Source organism: Osmerus mordax, chromosome 1, assembly GCF_038355195.1.
Source record: "Osmerus mordax isolate fOsmMor3 chromosome 1, fOsmMor3.pri, whole genome shotgun sequence".
Lineage (NCBI taxonomy): Eukaryota > Metazoa > Chordata > Actinopteri > Osmeriformes > Osmeridae > Osmerus > Osmerus mordax.
This window is the reverse complement of record NC_090050.1, coordinates 13,970,924-13,993,367: the sequence shown is the minus strand read 5'-3', so window position 1 is coordinate 13,993,367 and position 22,444 is coordinate 13,970,924. Positions and strand designations below refer to the sequence as shown.

Genomic DNA, 22,444 nt, shown 5'->3' with positions numbered 1-22,444 from the left:
TTGTCGAAAACGCATTGCTTTTCCCTTCCTCGCCTGCATGGGCGCTATAGGCACATCAGCGCATTACAACTCTCGCGTAACTAGGGGACGCGAACGGGTCAGCCATTTGTTCTTGAAGCTCGCGCAAAAGGTTAGCCCAACAACGAAAACGCAAGGCCATGAAAATGGAGGATTGACCGACTGTCAAGAACGCAAATTACCGTCGAATTTTTTATCAGGTGGGCGAGTTTATAATTTCCAGAATAAATGTTCTCAATAATAATTGATATTTTGCATTAAAGTTAAATGTTATCTACAATAGATTGGTTGCTAGCTGCAAGACACGAATCGGTAGCTAGGCTGCAGACAGCAGTTAGCTACAGTACAGAAATGGCAGTCGCGAAGCGTGGCACAGCGTAGCAATTTAACAACCGTACTATTACCCGTTTTTCTGGAAGCTTGTGTTAGTCCTTCTAAATGAAATGAGATGCAAATGTAGTTAGCCTACGAAGTGTAAATAACTGACCATTTTATTAAGAATCACTCGTAAGGTATTGACAAGGCTTGAAACCAGATGTCTTTTTTTGAACAAGTCGACGTCAGGCATAGTGCTAGAGCTAGCTAGCTTGGAGAAGAATCAAACGACGTTTTAAGAGCTAACGACTTAAACTTGAAACGTAAGGAAGGCCAGCCACACATTTAGTGTTACTGTACAGTACTGGACACTTGACATGATTGACCTAGTACTAGCTACTTGGTTAGCGTTCAAACCAAGTTTGTGAGTATACGTGATCGATCACCTTGTACAGCCAATCTTCATTGCACGTGTAAAATAGTGGTTACAGCATCATATAACTATGATAATTCGAGTAGTTTGGCAGCATGATCGTTTTTGTTTTCAGGTAACTTCAAGTACTGTAGAAGCTAGTTAAGCAAGAAAGCAGCAGCCATTCAACCCTACATTATTGCAGGCTAGCAAAACGCTTCTTGTGGTGCATTTGCCATGTCTTCAACCCCATAGCACTAATTATAACACGTCTTGTAAACGGATCGACGATGAACACATGAGAAGATGGCTTGCAGTATCATGCAGCTAACCATCCCGTGACCATTTTCAGTATTACTTGCTAGCTAGCTAGCTAATGATCTACTTGTATGTATCGCGTTTGTGGGACACATTACTACAACTACTCTACTACTTCAATGTACTGTTAAGGCCGCATACAGTCCACCGTGTGGTGCAGATCATGAATCGGATAGCCAGCTTACTGGCTAACGAAGTGGGCCGACAACTTTGCGTACATGGCTACGCTACACAATGTGTTAATACTCAATAACACATACTGTGATGCTAACTAATTAAAGCTAGCATGTCCTCGAAGTCAACACTGTTATGCAGGCCTAGCTAAGTGCAAACAAGCCTTCCTTAAACAAACGTCACGGTCAGTCAGTTGAGCTAGTTTGGCTGACGCTAGTTTAGATTGTCCTAGCACAACGAGTTACAGTAGTTACGTTTGTCACAAACTCACTTAACGGACATAGGCCATATGCCTACTGAACTAGATATTCTGAAACGCAATCCTCCACATGCATGGCTTTTTGCATTTCTATGTTTACTGTATCACTTGAGCATTGACAAAACGGTGGCATGCAATTCCAGTACTGTAGCTTGTAACTTTTAGGTAATTAAAATGGTTGTTGTGCTCCAAGTCAATGTGTATACGCATGGCTTATTAAGGGATTTACGAAATAAAACAGACACTACTGGTTCACACTGATGCGTATTTGTATTGACTGTGACTATCGTTTTTATGCAATCCTATGTGTGTGTTTGACTCCGTACATTTTCAAAATGGCCGCTGGCGGATTTGACCATAGACGGTTTACAGATTTTACTCCGCGGAAAGACGCAAAATAAAAGCTCAAGTTAAGTTTGCAGCCCAGGCGTAACCTTTTCTCGGACACACGCAAAAGGGGCTTATTTATTTATGTGCTCGTATAACTCGGAGCCGTTTTTTCCCCTTGATTGTGAACAGCACAGATCACACCGAATCAGATTATAACTATTCTAATTTATGCTACACTCAAATATGGTTTTAAGCAAGATACTGTTCTGAAAGCGTAGGTGAAGAAATGGCCAATGAGCTGCGTTTGACGTAATTGTTATTCTTTTGCGCGGGGGGTCAGGAGGACCGCGACCAGTTCACACTGTAATCTTATATTGGCCACACATGTGAATAGCCCAAAACAAATCTGAGCCATTAATCTAAATTGAGCATTAAGGCTTGAAGTGTGAACGTAGCAGTATATACAAACTAATAATCAAATAAACCATTAAGTAAAAGACTTTACTTAACCCGTTAAGGAGTAGCGTCACACATGTGATTCTGAACATTCCAACCGACTATTTTCCGATAGACAAACTATATGACAAACGCTATAGTATAGCTTCAAAATTTACAATTAGGAGGCTAACAAGTAACACTAGCAGGTAGTAGCATTGCTACGATTATTATGCTAGGTAACGGAAGATGACTAAAACTAGCTAGCTTCCGTTTTGGAAAAATAACTCACTCCTTAAGGTTATCCATAGGACTATACTGGAAGTGCTATTGAGTAAACGTACGTAGTCATGTCTTAAGATGACACATTTTGCTAATGATTTGCACATTCATAGCACTAAGAGCTTTGTACCCTTGCTTGTTAGAAGTAAAACCTGCACTCAGCCCTTGCTCTGACCTGATGCATTGTCTAATTTGTAGGTCTGGTATCCTAGTATCTAGAGGAGATCAAGCCATTTCTCATCTAAGCAATCCACCATTAGAGCTGCAGGTACAAATGTCATGTTTATTTTAAGTAAAAATTTTGGTAATTGCATGTTCTGTATCAATTTCCCACGGTCAGTATTATTGCAAATATTTGACATGGATTCAGGAGTTTGATGTTTACTTGAGCTGGGCTGGAGTCTGAAGTGCTCAAAAACAAATGTTAATTGTGTAACATGGAATGACTTCTTAAACTGGCAACATTTAATGGGCAATGGTATAAGGAAGGGAGCACTAACTACCACAGATATGGTGTAGCATTTAAAATTGGATTTTTTTGCACTCCGAGTAACTTTCACGTAATTCGGAGAACCCATTTGTAATGGCGTACTTCATGTCTGTTAAAACCGCAAGAGTAACTCCTAGCTTGTCTCGTGTGCTCTTCTCTTAACTGTAGATATTCTGTTTCAAAGTAGTGAGTGACTCCATCTATGGAGGAGAGTGTGAGCCCTGAGCTCTCTCTAGCTCCCGAGCCAGAGCAGAGTCAGGATCCTTTGGATAACAGCTCTCAAGGTACCTCAGACAAGTTTCTTTTCACTAATCAGAGGTGCTGCTTCGACTCACGTTTTGCAGACAAAACTGCACCACTGGATCCTTTGCTACCCAAAGTTCATTTGGTTGTGCTTAAAGTAGCAGCAAAATGATCAATGCAAATGAGAATCACTTTGTTCTACTTGCATGCAGGATTACAGTGTAGCCCTGATCGTAAGCCTAGTGTCTAGAAGAAGGGGTTTAAATGTTTTTTTTTTGTGTTTATTTGTGTTGCGTATGATATCATGACTTGCGTAACATTTGTGTAACATTTGTATAACTGCTATCTCCATTAAGCCATTCCATTTCTGTTAACATGGTGTTGATTTTATCAACAGCAACCACAGAGGAGCATAAAATACAGATAAAAGGAGAGCAGGAGAGCGATCATGTTCCTGAGGTACAGCTAGAGGAAACAGAGAAATCTGTCAAGGCCTCAAGTGAGTTTAGGAAGACCTGGGGTTTCAGACGGACCACCATCGCCAAGCGAGACATGCCGGCAGAGGCGGCCTCTGAGAGCCAGGAGGGCCGAGGGCCTGTACGCCGTAGTGGGAGGCAGGCCAAACGCACGGACAAGCTAGAGGAGTTCCTGCTCACCACTAAGAGAGCTGGGAGGAGGAGTGGGCCTGCCAGCCTCGAGGGTGGGGACCCCCCATCACAAACTCCCACCGATGCAGAGACTGCGTCGGAGGCCAGCTTTGACGGCAGCGCTGACGTGAAGTCCGTGGACGACAAGTGCGAGTCCCCTGAAGTGAGGACGAGGAGCGGAAGCAGGAAGAAGGTCACTGGGAAGGCAAAAGGGGGTCGAGGGAAGAAGGGGGGAGGCGGCTTGGTCAAAGATGACGCAAGCTCAGAGAATGACAATGAAGAGGGTGGCGGTGGAGATACCCCAAAGAAGCCTCCGTCCAAGAATCCGGGTCAGCTAAAAGACCAAGATGAGAATCAGGAGCTGGAACCTGAGAAGCCTAGTCCCACAGAGGGAGATGAAGACGTAGAGGATCAAGCGGAGGCTCCGAAAAATCAGGAATTGGGCCAGAAAGAGATTGAAGTGGAGGTTGAGAATAAAGAGAAAACGGACGAAGAGGAGAACACGAAGCCCACAGTGACTAGCGGAAAGCGTACATCAAGCAGATCTCCTGTGATGGCAGCCAGTCAAAGTTCGACTTCAATCAAGAGAGAAGCGAAAGCCAAACCTGGTCCAAAGTCCTTAAAGGTCCAGGAGGAAGATGACTCTGAAGAGGAAGATGAGGATACCACCACCACCTCCTCCTCGTCATCTTCCAGTGACTCGGATGAAGAAGGAGGATATGACCCTAATGCACTTTACTGCATCTGTCGACAGAAACACAACAAACGGTAGGCACTTTCATTTATTGTTCACAATTTGATGTCATTAAGTTGCGTAAAATCATGGCTCCTCAGCTTTTGGGAATGGCTTTGATGTTGGCTCATGATTCACTGATCGAAATAACATCTATGACCTGCCTGTTGATTTGAAATGGAAGGATTAGCCAACTGGTCAAATTCAATGAAAACAACTTGTTACTTATTGTCCATCCTCAGGGGTATACAATTGTCTTTAGACAAAGGCTCAACAAGTCACCGATGGGTCAGCTGATAAGCCTGAATACACACATGCACCTTTTTGACTTGTGGTTTTATAACCACTGACTTGATTACACATTACATTTATGTACCAATGCACATGTCAGTGACTTGGCTTTGAAACCTCCAGCGCCTTCTATTGCAGTTTGCGGGTCTGTCTTGTCTGCCCCTCCACTGTGTTACTGAGTGTCCTTTTCTGTGCCCAGGTTCATGATCTGCTGCGACCGCTGTGAAGAGTGGTTCCACGGTGACTGCGTGGGTATCACAGAGGCTCGCGGGCGTCTGATGGAGCGCAATGGGGAGGACTACGTCTGCCCCAACTGCAGTGCCAAGAAGAGCCACGGTGCCAAGGCTGCTGTCCCCGCCACAGAGAACGGGAAACTCAAGGCCTCTGCGGGAGCTGGGACCTGTAAAGAAGAGCCCAGCTCATCGTTGAGCCCTGCTGTGGCTGCCTCATCCGCCAGCGTGGCTGGGACGGAAGAGAAAGCTGGGGACGACATGGGGATCAAAGGGAGGATAGAGAAAGCCACAAATCCGAGTGGGAAGAAGAAGATCAAGATCTTTCAGCCGGTACGTGTTGTGTTTTTGCACCCCAGTAGGGTTTTATGCACACAGTTTCATTACCATCTGAAGGTATTGTCAGTGGTATAAGAATTGCTAAATTATTTTTGCGACAATTCAAATCCTACACAAGTTTTAGAGAAATTACTAGCGACCTCTGACCCAGAATGTCAAACGTATAGTCTTCATCTGTACTTTCAATTATCTTATCTTTTGCGAGTAGGCCGCACTGCAGCCCACTGTGAAGGCAGCTCCAGAGACGCCTAGTCCGACAGGGGTGAAGGCCGAGGAAGGTTCTTCTCTGCCCAAATGCATTGGACCTGGCTGTGAGAAGAACGCCCAGCCAGACTCTGTCTATTGTGGCAATGACTGCATCCTGAGGCACGCAGCTGCAGCCATGAAGTCCATCACAGATGTGAAGGAGCCAAAGCAGAAAGAAAAGGACAAACCTAAAGCCCAGAAGGAGAAGCCTTGCAAGTCAACGCCTAAGGTACTATAGGGATCTTGCAGATCAGTCTAACTTCAGTAAAGATCAGTAAAATATGTACGCCATCTACATTAAGGTCACTAAACTGAACCCCCCCCTTCAGAAATGTGTCAAAGTGGAATCTGTTCTCAATTCATCTCAATTGATATTGATTGTGTTGTAGCATGATTTTGTGTTGTCATGTTGTGCCTCTGCAAGAAGGACAGTTAAAGTCATATTGACGGTCCAGCATCTCAGCGACCCATCTTCAACAGGAACAGCAGGAGTGCAGAGGGGAGATACTTTGCCTATAGTGCAAAGGACCAAGGAAATCTAAGGCACAACCGTGCTTAAAATATAAATTCTCTCATCCTATTGAAGCTTGTCCTTCCAGTGTGTGACATCCTTATAGGATTAATAGTTAAAATAACAATGATGGCAAGCCAGCAGTTGACATGGTCCATGTATAGCAAAGATGAATTAGGAGTCTATGGCACGATAGGTGTTGACTGTTGGTGAACATATTTTGTCTGAACTACTGAAATGTGTTTGCATGTTGGAATTTGTGTTTGGCTAAAGTGAATTCCCATTTTTTATGAAGGGTTTAGAATTTGTCAGTAGTGCATAGTAGTAGACTAATTGATTATGGTTTATAGAGGAGACCACATCATGCAAGAGAAGTGACTTTGGGACATGAATGATCTTAACTTGAAAATTAACTTTTGATATTTTACTTGACATTAAGTTGAACCTTAGCAACTTAAACTGACTTATCTCGTTTGATCCTTCAACATGGATAACTTTTATCCATAGCTCTTATACCTTAACATGCTAAAATGATATGTATCCATTAACACATTGACTGATTAGGGTTGTTTTCGTGAATGTTTCTTAATTTGTTGTCATTTAAATTAACAATCATTTCTGTGTTAACATTCTTTGAACTGCAAAATGCATGTCATAAAAAATACACGTTATCTTGCCAATACAATAATGAATGAGACATTGACAAATATCCCCTTTGACTGTGTAAGATAAGTCACAACTGAAAAGTTTATTGGGTGGTCAATATAAACCAAAATGAAAGGAAAAGTATCTAAATATGACAAAGTATTACCCCCCCCCCCCCCCCCCCCCTTAACATAAGCCTAATTATATCTGCATGTTAAGCTTAATATGATGTTTGTCAAAGCAATGTATCATTAATTAATCATGACCCCTAATGTTAATATCAAAACGCTTCTCAAATGGATCTAATTGAATGTATGTGTGCTTTGTCTGCCCAGAAGAGTGCTGCCACAGGAAGGAAGGCCAGCAAGAAGACAACTGAAGAGGAGTCTGAAAGTAAGGATGAAGACTCTGATGAAGATGAGCTCGCAGAGGAGCATCCACCACCACCCGCCACATCATCCTGGTCCAGCGACCATAATTACAATGCAGTAACGCCAGAAAAGACTACACCCATATCAACAGTTTTAAACAAAGCGTGTATGTATCTCTTTGAAGGTCTTGATAATCCAAGCTTAACCATGATTTCTTTTCGCACTATAGGGCATTGTCAAGCAAGCTAGTTGACCAATATATGCATTGGGCTTTGTGTAAGAAACCACATTGTTTTTATGTCATGAATGTGGCCTTGTCAGGCCAACACATGCCGTAGATAAATCATCTGTGAGAAGGGCTCTTATGACAAAGACGTGGGTTGGAAAATGTGCATTCAGGCTGTCAGGTCAGCAGAAGTTTGAACTTGATGCAGTAATTATCAGAAGTTGTATTTAGGCAACTGAGTGGGTAAGTATGGTATGATCATAGCTATATAAAGGTAAGTACAATACAAATCAGTTGATATACCTTCGATTGAAATATTGGGCTGTTAATGGATGCAGGATCAGAAGGAAGAGGTCATTAATGGCTGAAAGATGCATCCTTGCTAGTTTGCTTTGGCCATGCCATGTGAGTGTATCATGTCACTGAGAGGATTCAGTGCCTGTGCCCATGCGGGGGGGTTGTGTGTGTGTGTGTCCACATCCTGATCTCTCAAACTCAGCCGTTGGTCTGAAGACCGTGCCATCTCTCACCAGCAGGTAGGTCTCTGTGACTTTTTATCCCTGGATTTATATGAGCCTATGAAGCAATATAGCTCGCATTGTGCTGACAAATTCAGGTGTAAGCCTGTTCAGCATAAAATGCAAAGCATTAACTGCTAGCTTTGTGAAAAACAAGCTGGAGTTTGGATCATCCTTATTCATATTGAATGTCATGAATCCCACATCCTGGGAAATTACCTCTTACGATAAAATAAAAGGTGATATGACTGATTGTTGGATGCCTTGATTGATTATGTGAGGGGTGTTCACACGTGACAACTTGGGTTATCCTGGTCAGTGAATATCAGGATGCATATGCTACTTCTCTACACGGTCCAAAAGGATGCAAGACCCTGAAGCCCACAGACGGTGACCATCTGGGACAGGGAGTCCACACTTTAGGAAATTGAGACCAGCTGAAGCAGCTACAAGGAAGTGTAGGAAGACGTCGGGAGAAGATTGAAAGACTGGAGTTGAAGACCGTAAAATACACACAATTTCAGAGCAAGAAAGATTGACAGTAGTGACACATAATAGATCCAGTTGTACTTGGCAGGAGAAATTGCTTGTGTTTTTGAACAAAGAGGAAAATGTGTTTCCTGTTATTATTCAGGACAACAAAGATTTAAGGCAATAGTAATTGTGATGTCTTTGTTTTGAGCTACACGAATATTCATGCTATATCTTCAGTAAGCCTGTCCAACACATCAGTGGATTCAACCATAGTGTGGGTAAGGGCAGGTTGAGTTCTGTCGAGGTGTGCAGAGATGATCCAGGTGCCGGCTGAGTGATATAACTTTTCTTTTGTATTCCACTTGTTTAAAGGTGCATCTTGGTTGCCTTTATTAAGGTGTATGTAAGTTGTACACCTACAGAGTTATGGTCATGTCAGTGATCCAACAGCTGTGATGTATTGGTTGTAGTTGACTTGCATGGGAAGTCCTCATGCAATGTCTTGATAAACATATCTGTTTAGATGGGTGTTACTGCAGATTCAATTAATTCCGTTGAAATTAAGTGAAACCATTTGTGGTGAGATGCAATGCAGTTTTATTATCTGCAGTATAGAGAAAAGTTTGATATGGTCCATACGTGTCAGTTTAAGAGTTTGAAAAGCTTTTAAATTGTACATCTATTCTGCATTTGCCTCAAGGTGCACTTCACAAAGTAATGTGTTGCACTCATTAACTTGCTTTAAGATAAATCTGTGAAGCCTTAAAATGATTTGGTGGTTTAGTGTTGTAGGAAACAATGGAATATTTGGTCCATCCTCAAGCCATTATAGAGAATGAGTTGCCCCTCCCTTTATCCTCCAAGTACAGTCAATGAAATGGACAACCTGCAGGGATTGAGAGAAAGCCTGTTGCATTTCATAATCTGTGGCACAAAACGGTTTAAATGTTGAAGAGGACAGAGTGGAGCTCCAGTGGTGGGCTCATGGCTCCTATTCACATGGTTGATTCACATCTCCAAAATAAATGGAATGTTTACTTGTCCCTTTTTTGATGTTGCTCTGATCCATTGTGCATATGATTAGCTCACGAAACATATAGATTCATGTAAAAATATCAAAACATGTATTTCTTAATCCAACAAGGTGTCCAGTGCTCCTTCCTCTTTGATCCTGTGTGTGAAGTGAATCTGGTCTAACTTTCCCATTAGGTGTGCTTGTATGCCTCATACTTTAAGTTGAAGATATGCATTTGTCACGTGTTCACTTCACTTGTCATGAGGTGCTTTTGAAGGTCCACCGCTTGTGGTTTTTATTTGTATTTGTATTTTGTTTACCCAGGCTCCAAAGAGAACCAGGAGAGTGATGAGGGACAGGAGAGTGATGAGGAACAGAACAAAAAGGATCCTGCTCCTCTGGAGAAGAAACCTAGTGAATCCACCACGCCACCCAAAGGAACCAAAAAGTCCCCTCGTCCTAAAGAATCCAAGATGGCCACCAAGGGCAAGAGGGCTTCATCTCCAATCAGCAGTACCAAGTCATCCAAGAAACGATTGACTCCCCCTAGTAAAACGGTCAAGTCCAAGAAACCAGGCTCTTCAACTGGCCCTGCTCCGTCTACCTCATCCCCCGGTCCTGTTCACATCACAGGAGCTTTGAGAGTCACAAAGTCCACCTTCACCATCCCTAAGAAGCAACCACAGCAGAAGGACACCCCGGCCTCCAACCACTCCTCTTCTTCCAGAGCCCAGACATCGGTCTCCTCGGCCCCCTCCAGTCAGACCCAGTCGTCCTCCCCCAGGCCTCCCCAGCCTGCTGCTTCAGCCCCCACCATGCCCTCCATGCCCTCTCTGCCTCCACCTAACAACCAGATGAGACAGAACATCCGCCGCTCACTAACGGACATCCTCTATAAGAGGTGAGCTGATGATGATGAAGGGAACAACGTGCTAATGCTAGACATAATGCCAGTCACTTCAACTAAAAATGAACTCTGCCATGATTTCATTGTTAATTGTTGTTTCCTTTCAGGGTGAGTGACAGTGATGATTTGAATATGTCTGAGAGCGAGGTGGGGAAACTGGCTGTTACCATTGAGAAGGAGATGTTCAACCTGTGCCTTAACACTGACAGCAAGTACAAGAACAAGTATAGGTCCCTCATGTTCAATCTGAAAGACCCCAAAAACAAGGTCAGTCCACAAGGTTTTTGCCAACTGTGTAAATATGTAAATATATTTTATCTGTTGAGTAAATGCTGTCAATGCATCTACTTACCACAGGCTGTTGTTGTGACTTTTGATTTTGCATGTTTGCTGGCCGGTGAGCTTTTTTCAGAGTGCTGTGTCATTAGGAAAGCAAATTACTCTGGCATGGAGGCAGACTTTACAACACATGCATGATTTTACATGCTGTAATGCACGAAACCATACTATCAGTATTTTTGTACGTAGAAGCTCTTTGTAGAGAGCACTTTTTTTTTTTAACTTGCTGCTAGCTCAGGAGAACTTAATATTGGTTGCAGTAAAATTGCTGTGTTAAATTGTAATACTTGAAAATGTATTCTGTAAATTAACCCGTTTTAATAGGACAAATGAACAATAATGAATACATGCCATGTATCCCCATAGGGTCTGTTCTACAGGGTGGTCTGGGGGGAGGTCAGTCCCTTTAGACTGGTGAGACTGAGTGCTGAGGAGCTTCTTTCCAAGGAGATCTCAGAGTGGCGAAAGCCTGACAACTCCGAGGTAACTATGTCCCTGCTCTGCATGAAGGCATTCAGTCATTTGTGAGTGTCTTTGTTAAAGCAAACAAATATGGATCATTGACTTCTATTCCATTCCTGTTCAACATAATCGACACTTTCCTCAGTGCAATTTTGTATTGGGGTCTCCTGTAGAGTTCTCTAACATGGACATTGTTTGTGTCCATACAGACTCCGAACGCCCGGCCCCAGGCAGGGCATGCCAGAGCAGGCCACAGGAGTGAGACAGGTCATCCTTACGTGGACACGGAGGATGCCCCTCCCATGTCTGATGGAGATGTATGTATCCCTGCCACCTCCCCGTCTCCTCGCATGGCTTCTGCTGCAGTAAGTGGTGGCTCTTCTTTCTCTCACTTTCTTTTTCCCTCTCTGCACTTTTTACTGGAGCTTGAACTTCTGCAAGATCAGAGTTACAACAACAATGTGCAATTTCCAGATTAACACTCTTGCCAAACGTTCCTATTCTCTACATTTTGCTACTGAAGCCTACTGCAATGCTCTAATCACATGATTTCCACATCATTTATAATTAGTCAGAAACCAGATCAGGTTTCTTGTTGTTGTAAACAGTGAGATTGTGATGAATGGACTCTGGGATCATTGGGAGTCCTATGAAGGGCAGTCATGTAACTGGTTCATCTGTTCTCAGGAACAGGAGGAGTCTAGTTCCGTTCCCTCAGGCTCTGCTCAGGGCTCCAGTGCTGCCACCAGTGGCAGTGTAATGCCAGATATCTTCAGCAGCATGCTGAAAGATACGACAGCTGAACACAGAGCCCACCTATTTGACCTCAACTGTAAGATCTGCACAGGTAATGTAAAGATGTTTGTGTGTGTGTGTGTGTGTGTGTGTGTGAATCGCATACATTTCAAATCTTTGTGTACCTGAAACCCTTTAGTTTAGTTTTATGCGATGTAAAATTGCCTTCATTGTACTCAACGCTTGTGTTCATGACCTCCTTGTACCGTCCAGGCCAGAAAGCTGAGGATGAGCCAGCAGCAAAGAAAGCCAAGCTTTCCAAGAAGCCAGAGGTTAGGCCCAGACAGGAACTACGTTCCTCCAGGTCCTCCTCAGGTGAAGTCACTCCAACCCTCTACCCCAGCGCTGAGCCCCCTGTGCCTGAGCCCCCGCCCCCTCAGGAGGACATGCATAGCCTGGCTCCTCCCCCGCAAACACCTCTCAGCACCACGCCCACCATTTCCTCTGTCAGCATCACCCGCAGAGACCCCCGCATGGCCAGGCACAGCTCTGGTGTGACCGTTACCCACACTGCACAGGACTTCTCCATGGCGGCGCCCATCTCAGAAGAGCTACCTGTTGCTGCGGTGCCTCTGGCTGTAGAGGTGGTCCTAAAAGGGCCTCTGCCCATGCCCCCAGCTCCCCCACCCTCAATCACCAAAGCTGTTCTGCAGAAAGCCACTGCCTCAGGGGACACCAGGATATATGGTTCAGCTGAAACAAGGTGTTCTATCTCAAACTTAATTAATATAGTATGGTCAAATTGATTAGCCGTCCTAGATTTTATAAGATGTTATTTTCATGAACTAAAAGGTGTTTTTAACAGGTTTTTAATTATTGTTATCCCTGTCACTGTAAGATGCAAAGACATTCCTTCTATTAAATGTTCAAGTGACCTTTAGGTGAAGAATATTGTTTTGTTCCATTCAGTGCATCGGAGGCTCCTCCAGAGGGGGAGACTGCTCTCTTCCTGTCTGGCCAGGAGATGATATGGAAAGGATTTATCAACATGCATACTGTTGCTAAGTTTGTCACCAAGGCTTACCTGGTCTCTGGATCTTTCGAGTACCTGAAGGAGGTTGGTTATTCACATTGTTGTCAAAAATTGAATTTTTGTAATGAACCCTGAGAACAAAATCTCTAGGACAGTTTATGATTGGTCTCAAACCCATGTAAGAACTTCAAATGTTTTTAGTTATGCAGAACACATTGGTATTCCGACGCTTACTGAATTGAGACTTTTGATTAGTAACATCACTCAAACCTCTGTAGGATCTGCCAGACACCATCCACATCGGGGGCCGGATATCCCCCACCACAGTGTGGGACTACGTTGGGAAACTCAAGACGTCTCTGTCCAAAGTATGTTCGACCCATTTCTGTCATTCTTAAATCCTTGCTCCCCTCTCCTAATGCACCAAAGTCACCTCTTTCCTCCTGCTCTTTCCCTTTCTCTTTCCCAGGAGTTGTGCCTGATTCGTTTCCATCCCGCTACAGAGGAAGAGAAGGTGGCCTATGTCTCTCTGTTCTCTTATTTTAGCAGTAGGAAACGCTTTGGAGTGGTCGCCAACAACAACCGCCGCATCAAAGACCTCTACCTCATCCCCCTGAGCTCCAAGGACCCGCTCCCCTCCAAACTTTTACCCTTCGATGGGCCAGGTAAGAATTTGTAGGGAGACTTTTAGGATGACTCACGGCCACACTTGCACAGTGAATTCTGGTTTAATCTGTCACTAAAAAAATATTTAAAGTAAGCAAGTGATTTTCCAAGATGGTAAGTATGCCCAGGGGGTTTGTGGGATATGGTTGAAACAACTTTTTATATGTGAAATGAGAGCTTGTTTCAGGAATGTGATCTGTAGTGTGCACTGTAGGGGGCGCCCACATACCTTAATGATCTTACTTGTAATACCCCTCTGTATTCATATTGTGCCCACTGTATGTTCTCTGTGTTCTGATCTTGTATCACATGTCCGTTTTTAAATAAAGGATGTTGTGCATCGCAGGTTGGTGCAGCCTTAGTTGCTAGTCTCAGCTTATTGTTTTTATGCTCAACTTTGTAACCAGTGTGGTGGACTTGAATGTTGCATGAGTAGGGGGCATTATTTACCACGCTAAATAAGTTTCACATTGCACCGGAGGCGCTTTACTAGTAGAGCAGTCTACATGACCTGAAGGTACAGGATCAGCCCCCAACCTGTCCCTTATTTGTCAAGTGCTGTTTGCTTGGAGGGAAGTGGTAAGTCATCATCGGCGAGGCCAGTCCTGAAAGCCATGGAGATGAAGATGGAACTAACCATGTTGCAGCATTACAATCACTTCTTATCAGTGTTATTTACCTTTTACACATCAGCAATTAAACAATACTTAATAAGAAAAACAGACACTATTACAAAACCAAAAAAAAGAACATTGTAAAACTGGAGATCCCAAATATCTGTTTGAGCTTGATTGTTGTTTTTTTACAGGTTCTTGTTTGTATAGTGACCAGTGCATACTCAGATCACATATTTCTTTATAGAACACTCTTAACTTAACCTGCAAAGCGTTTGATCATTTTTGTTCAGTGAAACTGATATTACAGTGAATTGCTACTGTGAATACCTTCAGTGAAAGCTATTGTCATTTAAATTATTTGATGTTCACTCTTTGAAATAAGCTCTCATTTAACTAAACAAAAAAATATTACGGTTGAAATGCAGACTAGTTGCACAATTCATACAAATATGAATTCTATCCACATGCCTCTCTGTGTTTTCCTGTCTTGTAGGACTGGAGCCAGCCCGCCCCAACCTCCTCCTTGGCCTTGTGATTTGCCAGAAGGACAGGAAGCGCCCTGGAGCTTCCTTGGAGGGTGAAGAGAAACGTTCGAAGATACAAACCAGAGGTCAGGATGATGGCGGCCTTCCAAAAGTAACCACTTCTGTCAAAGCAGAGGCCAAAGCAGAGAAAGGTGCACGCTTCAGCCAGGAGATTCCCTTCAGTACAACCCCTCCAAGATCACCACCTGCTCTGAGTTCCTCGGAGACTTTCTCCACTTCTCAAGCCACCTCATCAGTTTTGTCTTTCCTCTCCTCTGTCAAAGCTCCTGCTGTAGCCACCCCTACAGGCAAAGACTCCCCATCCTCCTCTAGTTCTGCAGCCTCCTCTGCTACTGCCACCCCACTGCAGACCATTCTCAAGACTCTCTTTGGAAAGAAAAAGCAGGACTCTGAGGCCTCCCTCTCTCCTGATCAGGGGGGAGAAGGCTCAGTTGCCCCTGCCGCACTCCTAGATCCTATTGTTCAGCAGTTTGGACAGATTTCCAAAGAGAAGCATGGAGAGGAGGACGAGGATGACCGGCCGTATGACCCAGAAGAGGAGTATGACCCCAGCATGGGCTACACAGCATCTAAGAGAACTGTTGACACAGCCAAAGTGGTCAGCAAGAACTCTGAGGGTCCGTTTACTGAGGTGGATGATGTTGCATATGACCCAGAAGATGACACTATATTTGAGGAAGTTAAGACTGAGGCGCCTGGTCAAGCTAAGGCTACACCTGAAATTGAAACCACAGGTGGGACGAATCAGCAGAAAATGTTGGACAATCTCAATAAACAGATTGAAGAACAGAAAAGACAGCTTGAGGAGCAGGAAGAATCAATTCGCCAACAAAGATCGACCGCAGGGGCAGCTGGCACCTCCGTCTCTGATTCCTTAATGGCACAGCCCTCCTTACTGGCCAACAGCCAGCTTTTGCAGCTGGGTAAAAAGGTTGAAGAGTTGGTGAAATCGTCAGTCACCCCTTTGATGAACCAGAAAAGGGACCCCCGACAGAGCCGGGATCCTCGACAGGCAGCAGCCAGCAGGAGACAAACGGCAGACTCTGGAGAGAAGGAAGAAATGCCAACTCACGTCCCAGAGTCCACCTCACCGCCACCGCCGCCGCCGCCACCGCCTGCTGTCCAACAGTCAGAAACACCTCTGTCACAAGAGGAAGTGATGACAGAGGAGCTCCCCTTCTTGGAGTCAGACGAAACCGAGGTTTCCATTCCCTTATTAGGAGAGCAGATGGAACCTGACATGGAAGTCAACTACATGGAAGATCGAAAACTGAAAACCGAGGAGATTGAGCCGACCAAGGTGGAGAACGAGATGGACAAGTACAGTATTTGGCCGAATGCTGCCAGCATCCTAAAAGTAGGCGAGATCTCTAATTATGAGCAGAACAGTCAAGAATCAAACTCTATTTCCTACTATGAGGCATCTACTAATGACACCTCTACCACTGCATCCAAAATTCCTGTACTCAGTCAAAACATGACCCATGTTAGTAGTGCTCTGGGTGACAGTCATTCTTCCCACATGTCACATGTACCAACATCAAGCTTTCACAGTGACTATCGAGGTGCCCCCGACACTCTGTCGCCAAACAGTTTCCCTCCTCAGCATGGACCCCCGCACTTGCAGGGACCACCCCGTATGCTTGGGCCTCCACCCATGTCTGTTCCTCCACCCATGCAGGGACTCCATCCAATGTGCGGCCCACCACCTATGCAGGGTCTTCCACCACCCTTACAGGTTCCTCAAATTCATGGTCCTCCACCCATGCAAGGTGAAGGAAGCCAGTCTCAGTATGGCCCACCTCCAGGAGGTTATCCTCCCTATCCAAACCAGTGGGGTGGGTCTCAGCAGCCCCCACATCCTGGGCCTCATCCTCAGAACATAATTCCACCAAGAGGACTCCCACATCCATTCCCTCCAGTGGGGCCGAGACCTCGCTCTCAGATATTTGATCCCCCTATGGGCTCCATGCCCCCCCAACACATTGGACAACAAGGCCCCCCTCCTGGCCTACCCCCACCCAATTATGATGGACAAAATGCTTTACCCCCACCAAGATTTAATGGACCACCTCCAAGATTTAATTACCCTGGACCTGGAGGCCCCCCTCCCCCCTTCACAGGGCCACCCCTTGGCCACTTTGACAGTAGAGTGCCACCTCCTTCTCACTTCTCTGGACCCAGGGGTGTTCCACCCTCTCAATTTGGAGATCAGGTGTCCCAAGCTCCCATGATGGATCCACCCCGAGGCGCTATGGATCAGTACAACAAAGATGGTGTAGGATCTTATACACAGGGCATGGACCACCACCAGGGACCATACAAAGATAACCAGGCCCCTCCGCCAGGCCCACCTTACAGGGGACCTCCACCCAACCAGTATGAGGGAAGAAGAGGTCCACCGCCCCTTGCAGAAATCAGTGGACAGCGCTTCCAGCAGCATGGACAGTATAGAGCACCCTCTCCACCACCCCCAACTCACAGAGGGTCTTACGATGACCCGCGGGGTGGTCCTCCTCAGGACATCAGGGGGCCACCCCCCCAGCATTTTACTGGGCCCCAGCGGTACCGCCTTGACAGTCATCCAGATGACTTGAGACCAGGACGTCATAGTGGGCCTCTACTCCCAACACCTTCAGAGGGTCCGATACCTCTACCAAGTCGCATGGGAGGTCACAGTCCAGATCCCCACAGGGATGAACACTGGCGCAGACACTCGCCTAGCCTGAGGAGGAGGAGCGCCTCAACCAGAGAGGTCTCAGAGCCTCGCAGTGGCGAAAGGTCCAGCCGCTTTGAGGGTGCCCATCGAGAGCGGGAGCCTATCACTGCATCCTCGCGACTGTCTGAAGAAAGACAGAGGGATGTGTCAGAGGACCGCAGAAGGGACAGAGAGCCTGGCCCACATGGAGGCAGGCCGTGGGACAGAAGCCAGGGCAAGCGCTGGAGCCGGGAGCGAGAGTGGGATAAAAGCAAGGATAGAGATCGGGAAAGAGAGCGCAGCAAAGGTAGAGATGGAGACAGACACAGAGAACCAGACGGAGACCGTCACCGGGAGTCAGAGCCTGAAAAGAGGCGTGACAGAGAAAGAGACCGAGACCGTGAAAGGGACAGGGGGAGGGAGAGGGAACCTGAGAGGCGAGACCACGACCGAGACAGAGCGAGGATCAGAGACCGTGAGAGAGACAAAGAAAGAGACCGGGAACGAGACAAAGACAAAGACGTCAGGGACCGAGACCGGGAACGAGACAAAGACCCCAGGGAGCGGAGAAGGGAGCGCTCCAGGAGCAGAGACCGAGAGCGTGGGAAAGACCGAGACCGAGCTAGGGACAGGGACCGGGACAGGGACCGGGATAAAGAACGGGACCGCCGGGATAGGAGCAGAAGCAAAGAAAAGAGAGAAGATAAAAAAGATGTTAAACACGACACCACAAAAGCAAGTGAGAAATCTGTGGAAATGGAGAATGACAAAAACTAATCTGAGTTTTTCCCCCTGGACTGTAAATTAAAGGTATTCGATGTCCACTTCATTAAAAACTGTAAATTAAACCTTTTTTCTACAAGATATTATTGTATAACTTGAGACCCTTCAACTGTAGTTGAAAGGTCTAAGTTTTGTATCTTTTTTTCCACTAATCTTTTATGAATTCTCCATTTTGAAGAAACTGTTCAGATGTAATTTAAGTTTAGGATGTGATACTGTTAATATTACATATACTGTTCTCACGTTACAACTCTTTTATAAGAATAGCATCAAAGTAACCGTTGACCGTCTAACCATCACAAATGTAAATATGAATGTATTTGTGTATATACTGCTATGTTTTAATGACTTTTCTAAGTGTAGAAATTATAAGCCATAGGGTTTGGATTATGTGAGTATATAAGAAATGGAGTAATCTAGTCTGTCATCAGACAATACAGTGTATGTGCGTGTTCAGCAGTTAACTACAAAAAAGTTGTATAGTCAGAATAAATCATTGGCTGTTGTCATTGAAGTCTGTCCTAATTTTGTTGAAATCTTGCTTATTAATAAACCTTCATGAAAATACCATGAACATTTTATTGTCACCTGAAGGCAGTTTATTTTTGTATACATATCTATTGATTTACAAAACTGAGAGGTTGTGCAATCAAGGGAACTGTGCAAGACATTTGAAATAGTCAAGTTACTACACATTACAATGGCAGAAAATCAGTTGCCTATAACATTACTACTTTTAAAGCAATACAAACTATTCAGATGAAGAACTATTCAATGTAAATCATGTTGTTGTAGTATCTTGACTAGGCTGCAGAGACAGACCTTGAAGAACATGTTTTCTTCAGTGGGAGATCTTGACAGTCATGTAGCTGAGTCTCAGCAGATCCTTTAGTGCAGCTCATCTCTCTCATCAGGCTGACTAGAAGCTGTGTTCAATTGCATTCCAGTATTGCTACTCTCTATATTTGTATCTTGGACGCTTGGGTTACTTTGGCTCGTCTGTACATGCTTCAGCATGTGACTCATCTGGCTTTTCACCATCAGTCTTCTGGCCACTGTTGATGGTAGATGAGGCACTTGAATTCACATTGGACTCTGATGGATCTATTGAGTGGTACCCAGGTGAATGCTCCTGTCCACTACTATTTTCATATGTACTCGCTTGTTCTGCATCCAAATTGGTTGACAAGTCTGTATCTTTACCAGCAGTGTTTTGGCTATTGTTGTCGGTAGATGAGGCACTTAAATTCACATTGGTACCTGGTGGGTCTGTGTTGTTAGGTGAATGTCCACGGTCTCCCTTAACTTGATCTTCATTCTTCTCTTCATCAGTTAAATAGTCCCCTGCTGATTGTCTGCTTGGGTGACTTGTTTGATAAACTGTACTTGCTTGCTTGAAGTTTACATTAGCTTGATCTTCATTATTGCCTTCGTCATCAGATGAATAGTCCAATGCTGGCTGTCTGCTTGGGTGACTTGTTTGATAAACTGTACTTGCTTGGGTCACATGGTCTGTCTTGTCATCATCTGAATAGTCAGCTTCTGGTTGTCTACTTTCTTCAGTCTTTTGATTACACATGGCAACAGATCTGTTTTCCTTTCCCTTACTCCATTCCATCTGGATCTTTTTGGGGCACCAAACAAACTCACTTTCATCAAAGTGTTCATAAGCATACTGAATTAATTCCCTACGCTTGAGCTTATCGAGGACCGTGAACAGGAAGTAGTTTAGCACACTCTCCTTGACATCAGGAAGATTATGATGGACCAGCGTCTCCTCCAGGAAGAAGTGGACGAGAGGAGCCTGGTAGTGGCGGTACCCCAGAGTACCCAGACACTTAAGGATTCTGGTAATGCGCAGGTTGTTGTGTGTGTTTCTGTCAGGACAATAACACAGGAAGCATCCATTATCTATTATCTTTGTAGACATTGAATTCATTGTCATAAGCGACTTAAGCATTGTTACCTGTTAAGGTTATTGAATCTCTCTTGCCACTGGAATGATTTCTTGACCTCCCCAGTTGTCTCATTTGATAGTTCTAAACCATAGAAATCCAACATAAGCTTGTACGATTGAAGTAGATTTTTCTTTGCCATCTGATTTTTCTGAAAAGCCTGACAGGGGAACACATTATAAGTAACATTGGCAAATCCTGAAGTTCTCTTTCAAACATTTGTTACTTTACTTATAAACAGAAACATTCTCAAAATCACCTGAATTTCCTTCTTGGTAAGTTCAATGGCTTGCCAATTCATCCCTGGTTCTTGAAGTGGAAACAACCTAAATCAAGAAAATAATGTTATTTTTATTAATATGCTTTATTATTAGCAGAGGATTCAAAATAATGTTTGATTCCTTTTTTGTTTCATGGTTTTGCATGCAAATTTGAACATAAAAAAAGCTTACCATTGAATGAAGGAGTGAAGTCTTTCCAGTCGTTGGTAATCTCCAAACCAGTATTTATGAACCTCCTCTATGGTAAATTCTGAAAAAGTAAAAAGTTCACAGGCTTATCAAATGGTAACTGAAATTTGGATTCAACGATATCAATAGTTTATTAAAGCGTACCATCTGGGAGGGAACACCTCTTTCCCAGGTAGAAATCTAAATTTGGAGTCGCATTCCCCTGGTAAAAAAAATAAAATAAAAATCAGTTAGGCTATCAATGATGTCAAGAGTCAATACAATTCTGATCCTGCCTTTACGAAATATTATGTCATTGACTTCTTAATAACCAATAGTAGCCAATAGTGACCAATCAAATGCAAGAAAAGAGGATTTGCCTACTTGTTGATGATTCCCTGTGTTCTGTTCCTGATGAAATGCAAAAATAATACACCAGTGTCATGAATGGAAGTTGTAGGCTTAATGAGTAAAATATAATCTGGAGGCAGAACCCTATCCCTGGTAAATTGTCAGACAGCTAGCATTAAACAGACTAGGCTTGGAATACATTATCTTGGTGATTTTTACTTACTGGATAATCATGTCTGTAGTTTTGCATATCTCTAGATGCCACTCTGAAACGGTTAAACCTAAATGACTGAAGCACACAACATGGGTTAGGCTACAGGCCTGGCATACCATAAAGACCAAAGAACCATATAGCCTAGATATTTTTTTAATTTTTATTTGGCCTATTGGCTATAGAAAACCAGAGCATAGATACGTACTCGGTGATGCCTTATTTGACGACTGGTCTCTTTGGTTCTGCTTGAGTTGGTCTCCCAAGTTGAGTCATACTCACAGTAGAACTCGTCAGTTTCTTCAATTTGGTAATTGTCATTTTTTGTTGAAGAACATGCGACGTCGAGCTGATCGTTTGTTCGTTTGCAATCATGGTCAGTTTCCTCTGATACGAGCCCAGCGATGGCATTAAACAAACGTCTCGGGACAAATTGTAAATACATCCAAATTATAGGAAATGTATGACGGTAAATCCATTGCAACATTTTAAAAATGGTTTTTAGAGACATTTTTCGATAAAGTGTCCTAAGCATGAATGTAAAGACTACGCCGGTAATAGTTTTGAGTTCTTCTGGCGGTTTCTCACAGGGGCGTTAAAAAGGTACAGCGGTTTCACTTTCGCTTTCCTGAAAACGAGCGTTTACAAGAATAGCTGATTTACGAGTAACATGTCATGCATGTTATGGCCAAGCTGCTCCAAGCACTGATGTTTCCAAGGCTCTGTCTATGTTCTATGCTTTCCTGGTCATCCCTGTGACTGGTCATGTTTCAATGCCTTGGGGAGAGGTTGAACACGTACATTGAATACTACAGTATTTTACAATCGCTATGACAATTGTTTCAATACTTTTAACAAGTTTCCTAAACTCTTGACACAGTTAGCACAACATCCGTCTGTGCTAACTGAACACATTTCAACAATGGCCATACAATGAACACATTTCTTGTTGCTTTGACACAAAATGCATAGTGTAAATCCTTGAACTTATTTTATACACAAGCTCAACCAAGACCAAAACAATCGATTTTTACTGCTCAATTGACCAATTCTTTCACACTGTATGCCAGAACAGATAACATAATGTTCAAAACCTAACTTATTGGCTAAAGTAAAAGTGTACAGCTGTTCATATTGTGAATTGAAACACAGATATATCCTCTGTATTTTA

The 22,444-nt window shown here is 44.0% G+C and overlaps 2 protein-coding genes across 6 annotated transcripts; one reads left to right on the top strand and one right to left on the bottom strand.

Moving 5' to 3' along the window:
• The first annotated feature begins 146 nt into the window (after positions 1-146).
• Positions 147-18,888, top strand: LOC136964293 (death-inducer obliterator 1-like). Of its 5 annotated transcripts, none has more exons than XM_067258549.1 (17): positions 168-218; positions 2,742-2,811; positions 3,202-3,317; positions 3,674-4,691; positions 5,147-5,510; positions 5,725-5,991; positions 7,257-7,455; positions 9,847-10,423; positions 10,537-10,696; positions 11,135-11,251; positions 11,440-11,595; positions 11,918-12,077; positions 12,239-12,728; positions 12,935-13,082; positions 13,277-13,366; positions 13,468-13,663; positions 14,775-18,888. In XM_067258549.1, exons 3-17 carry the CDS (start codon positions 3,236-3,238, stop codon positions 18,299-18,301), a joined length of 7,551 nt encoding a protein of 2,516 aa, XP_067114650.1. In that variant the 5' UTR covers positions 168-218; positions 2,742-2,811; positions 3,202-3,235; the 3' UTR covers positions 18,302-18,888. The 5 variants fall into 5 exon arrangements, with proteins under 5 accessions (XP_067114572.1, XP_067114794.1, XP_067114650.1 ...); XM_067258620.1 differs by having other exon boundaries at positions 7,254-7,455; positions 11,440-11,547; XM_067258393.1 differs by having other exon boundaries at positions 7,254-7,455.
• An 8-nt stretch (positions 18,889-18,896) lies between these two features.
• Positions 18,897-21,854, bottom strand: LOC136964581 (opioid growth factor receptor-like protein 1). The gene is made up of 8 exons (XM_067258767.1): positions 21,482-21,854; positions 21,286-21,351; positions 21,096-21,122; positions 20,877-20,934; positions 20,715-20,793; positions 20,522-20,588; positions 20,274-20,422; positions 18,897-20,184 (listed from the first exon to the last, which is right to left on the bottom strand). Exons 1-8 carry the CDS (start codon positions 21,806-21,808, stop codon positions 19,293-19,295), a joined length of 1,665 nt encoding a protein of 554 aa, XP_067114868.1. The 5' UTR covers positions 21,809-21,854; the 3' UTR covers positions 18,897-19,292.
• Positions 21,855-22,444: the final 590 nt, after the last annotated feature.

What these genes read in the sequence shown, in the direction of transcription:
- LOC136964581 (XM_067258767.1), bottom strand. Translation starts at nt 21,808, where the DNA reads ATGCTTAGGACACTTTATCGAAAAATGTCTCTAAAAACCATTTTTAAA. An exon ending in ACACAGGGAATCATCAACAA is followed by an intron (nt 20,935 to 21,095) that starts GTAGGCAAATCC and finishes TTTTTTTACCAG; the next exon opens with GGGAATGCGACTCCAAATTT. An exon ending in CTTCACTCCTTCATTCAATG is followed by an intron (nt 20,589 to 20,714) that starts GTAAGCTTTTTT and finishes TTCTTGATTTAG; the next exon opens with GTTGTTTCCACTTCAAGAAC.
- LOC136964293 (XM_067258471.1), top strand. Translation starts at nt 3,236, where the DNA reads ATGGAGGAGAGTGTGAGCCCTGAGCTCTCTCTAGCTCCCGAGCCAGAG. An exon ending in CAACTGTAAGATCTGCACAG is followed by an intron (nt 12,078 to 12,238) that starts GTAATGTAAAGA and finishes TGTACCGTCCAG; the next exon opens with GCCAGAAAGCTGAGGATGAG. An exon ending in TATGGTTCAGCTGAAACAAG is followed by an intron (nt 12,729 to 12,934) that starts GTGTTCTATCTC and finishes TGTTCCATTCAG; the next exon opens with TGCATCGGAGGCTCCTCCAG.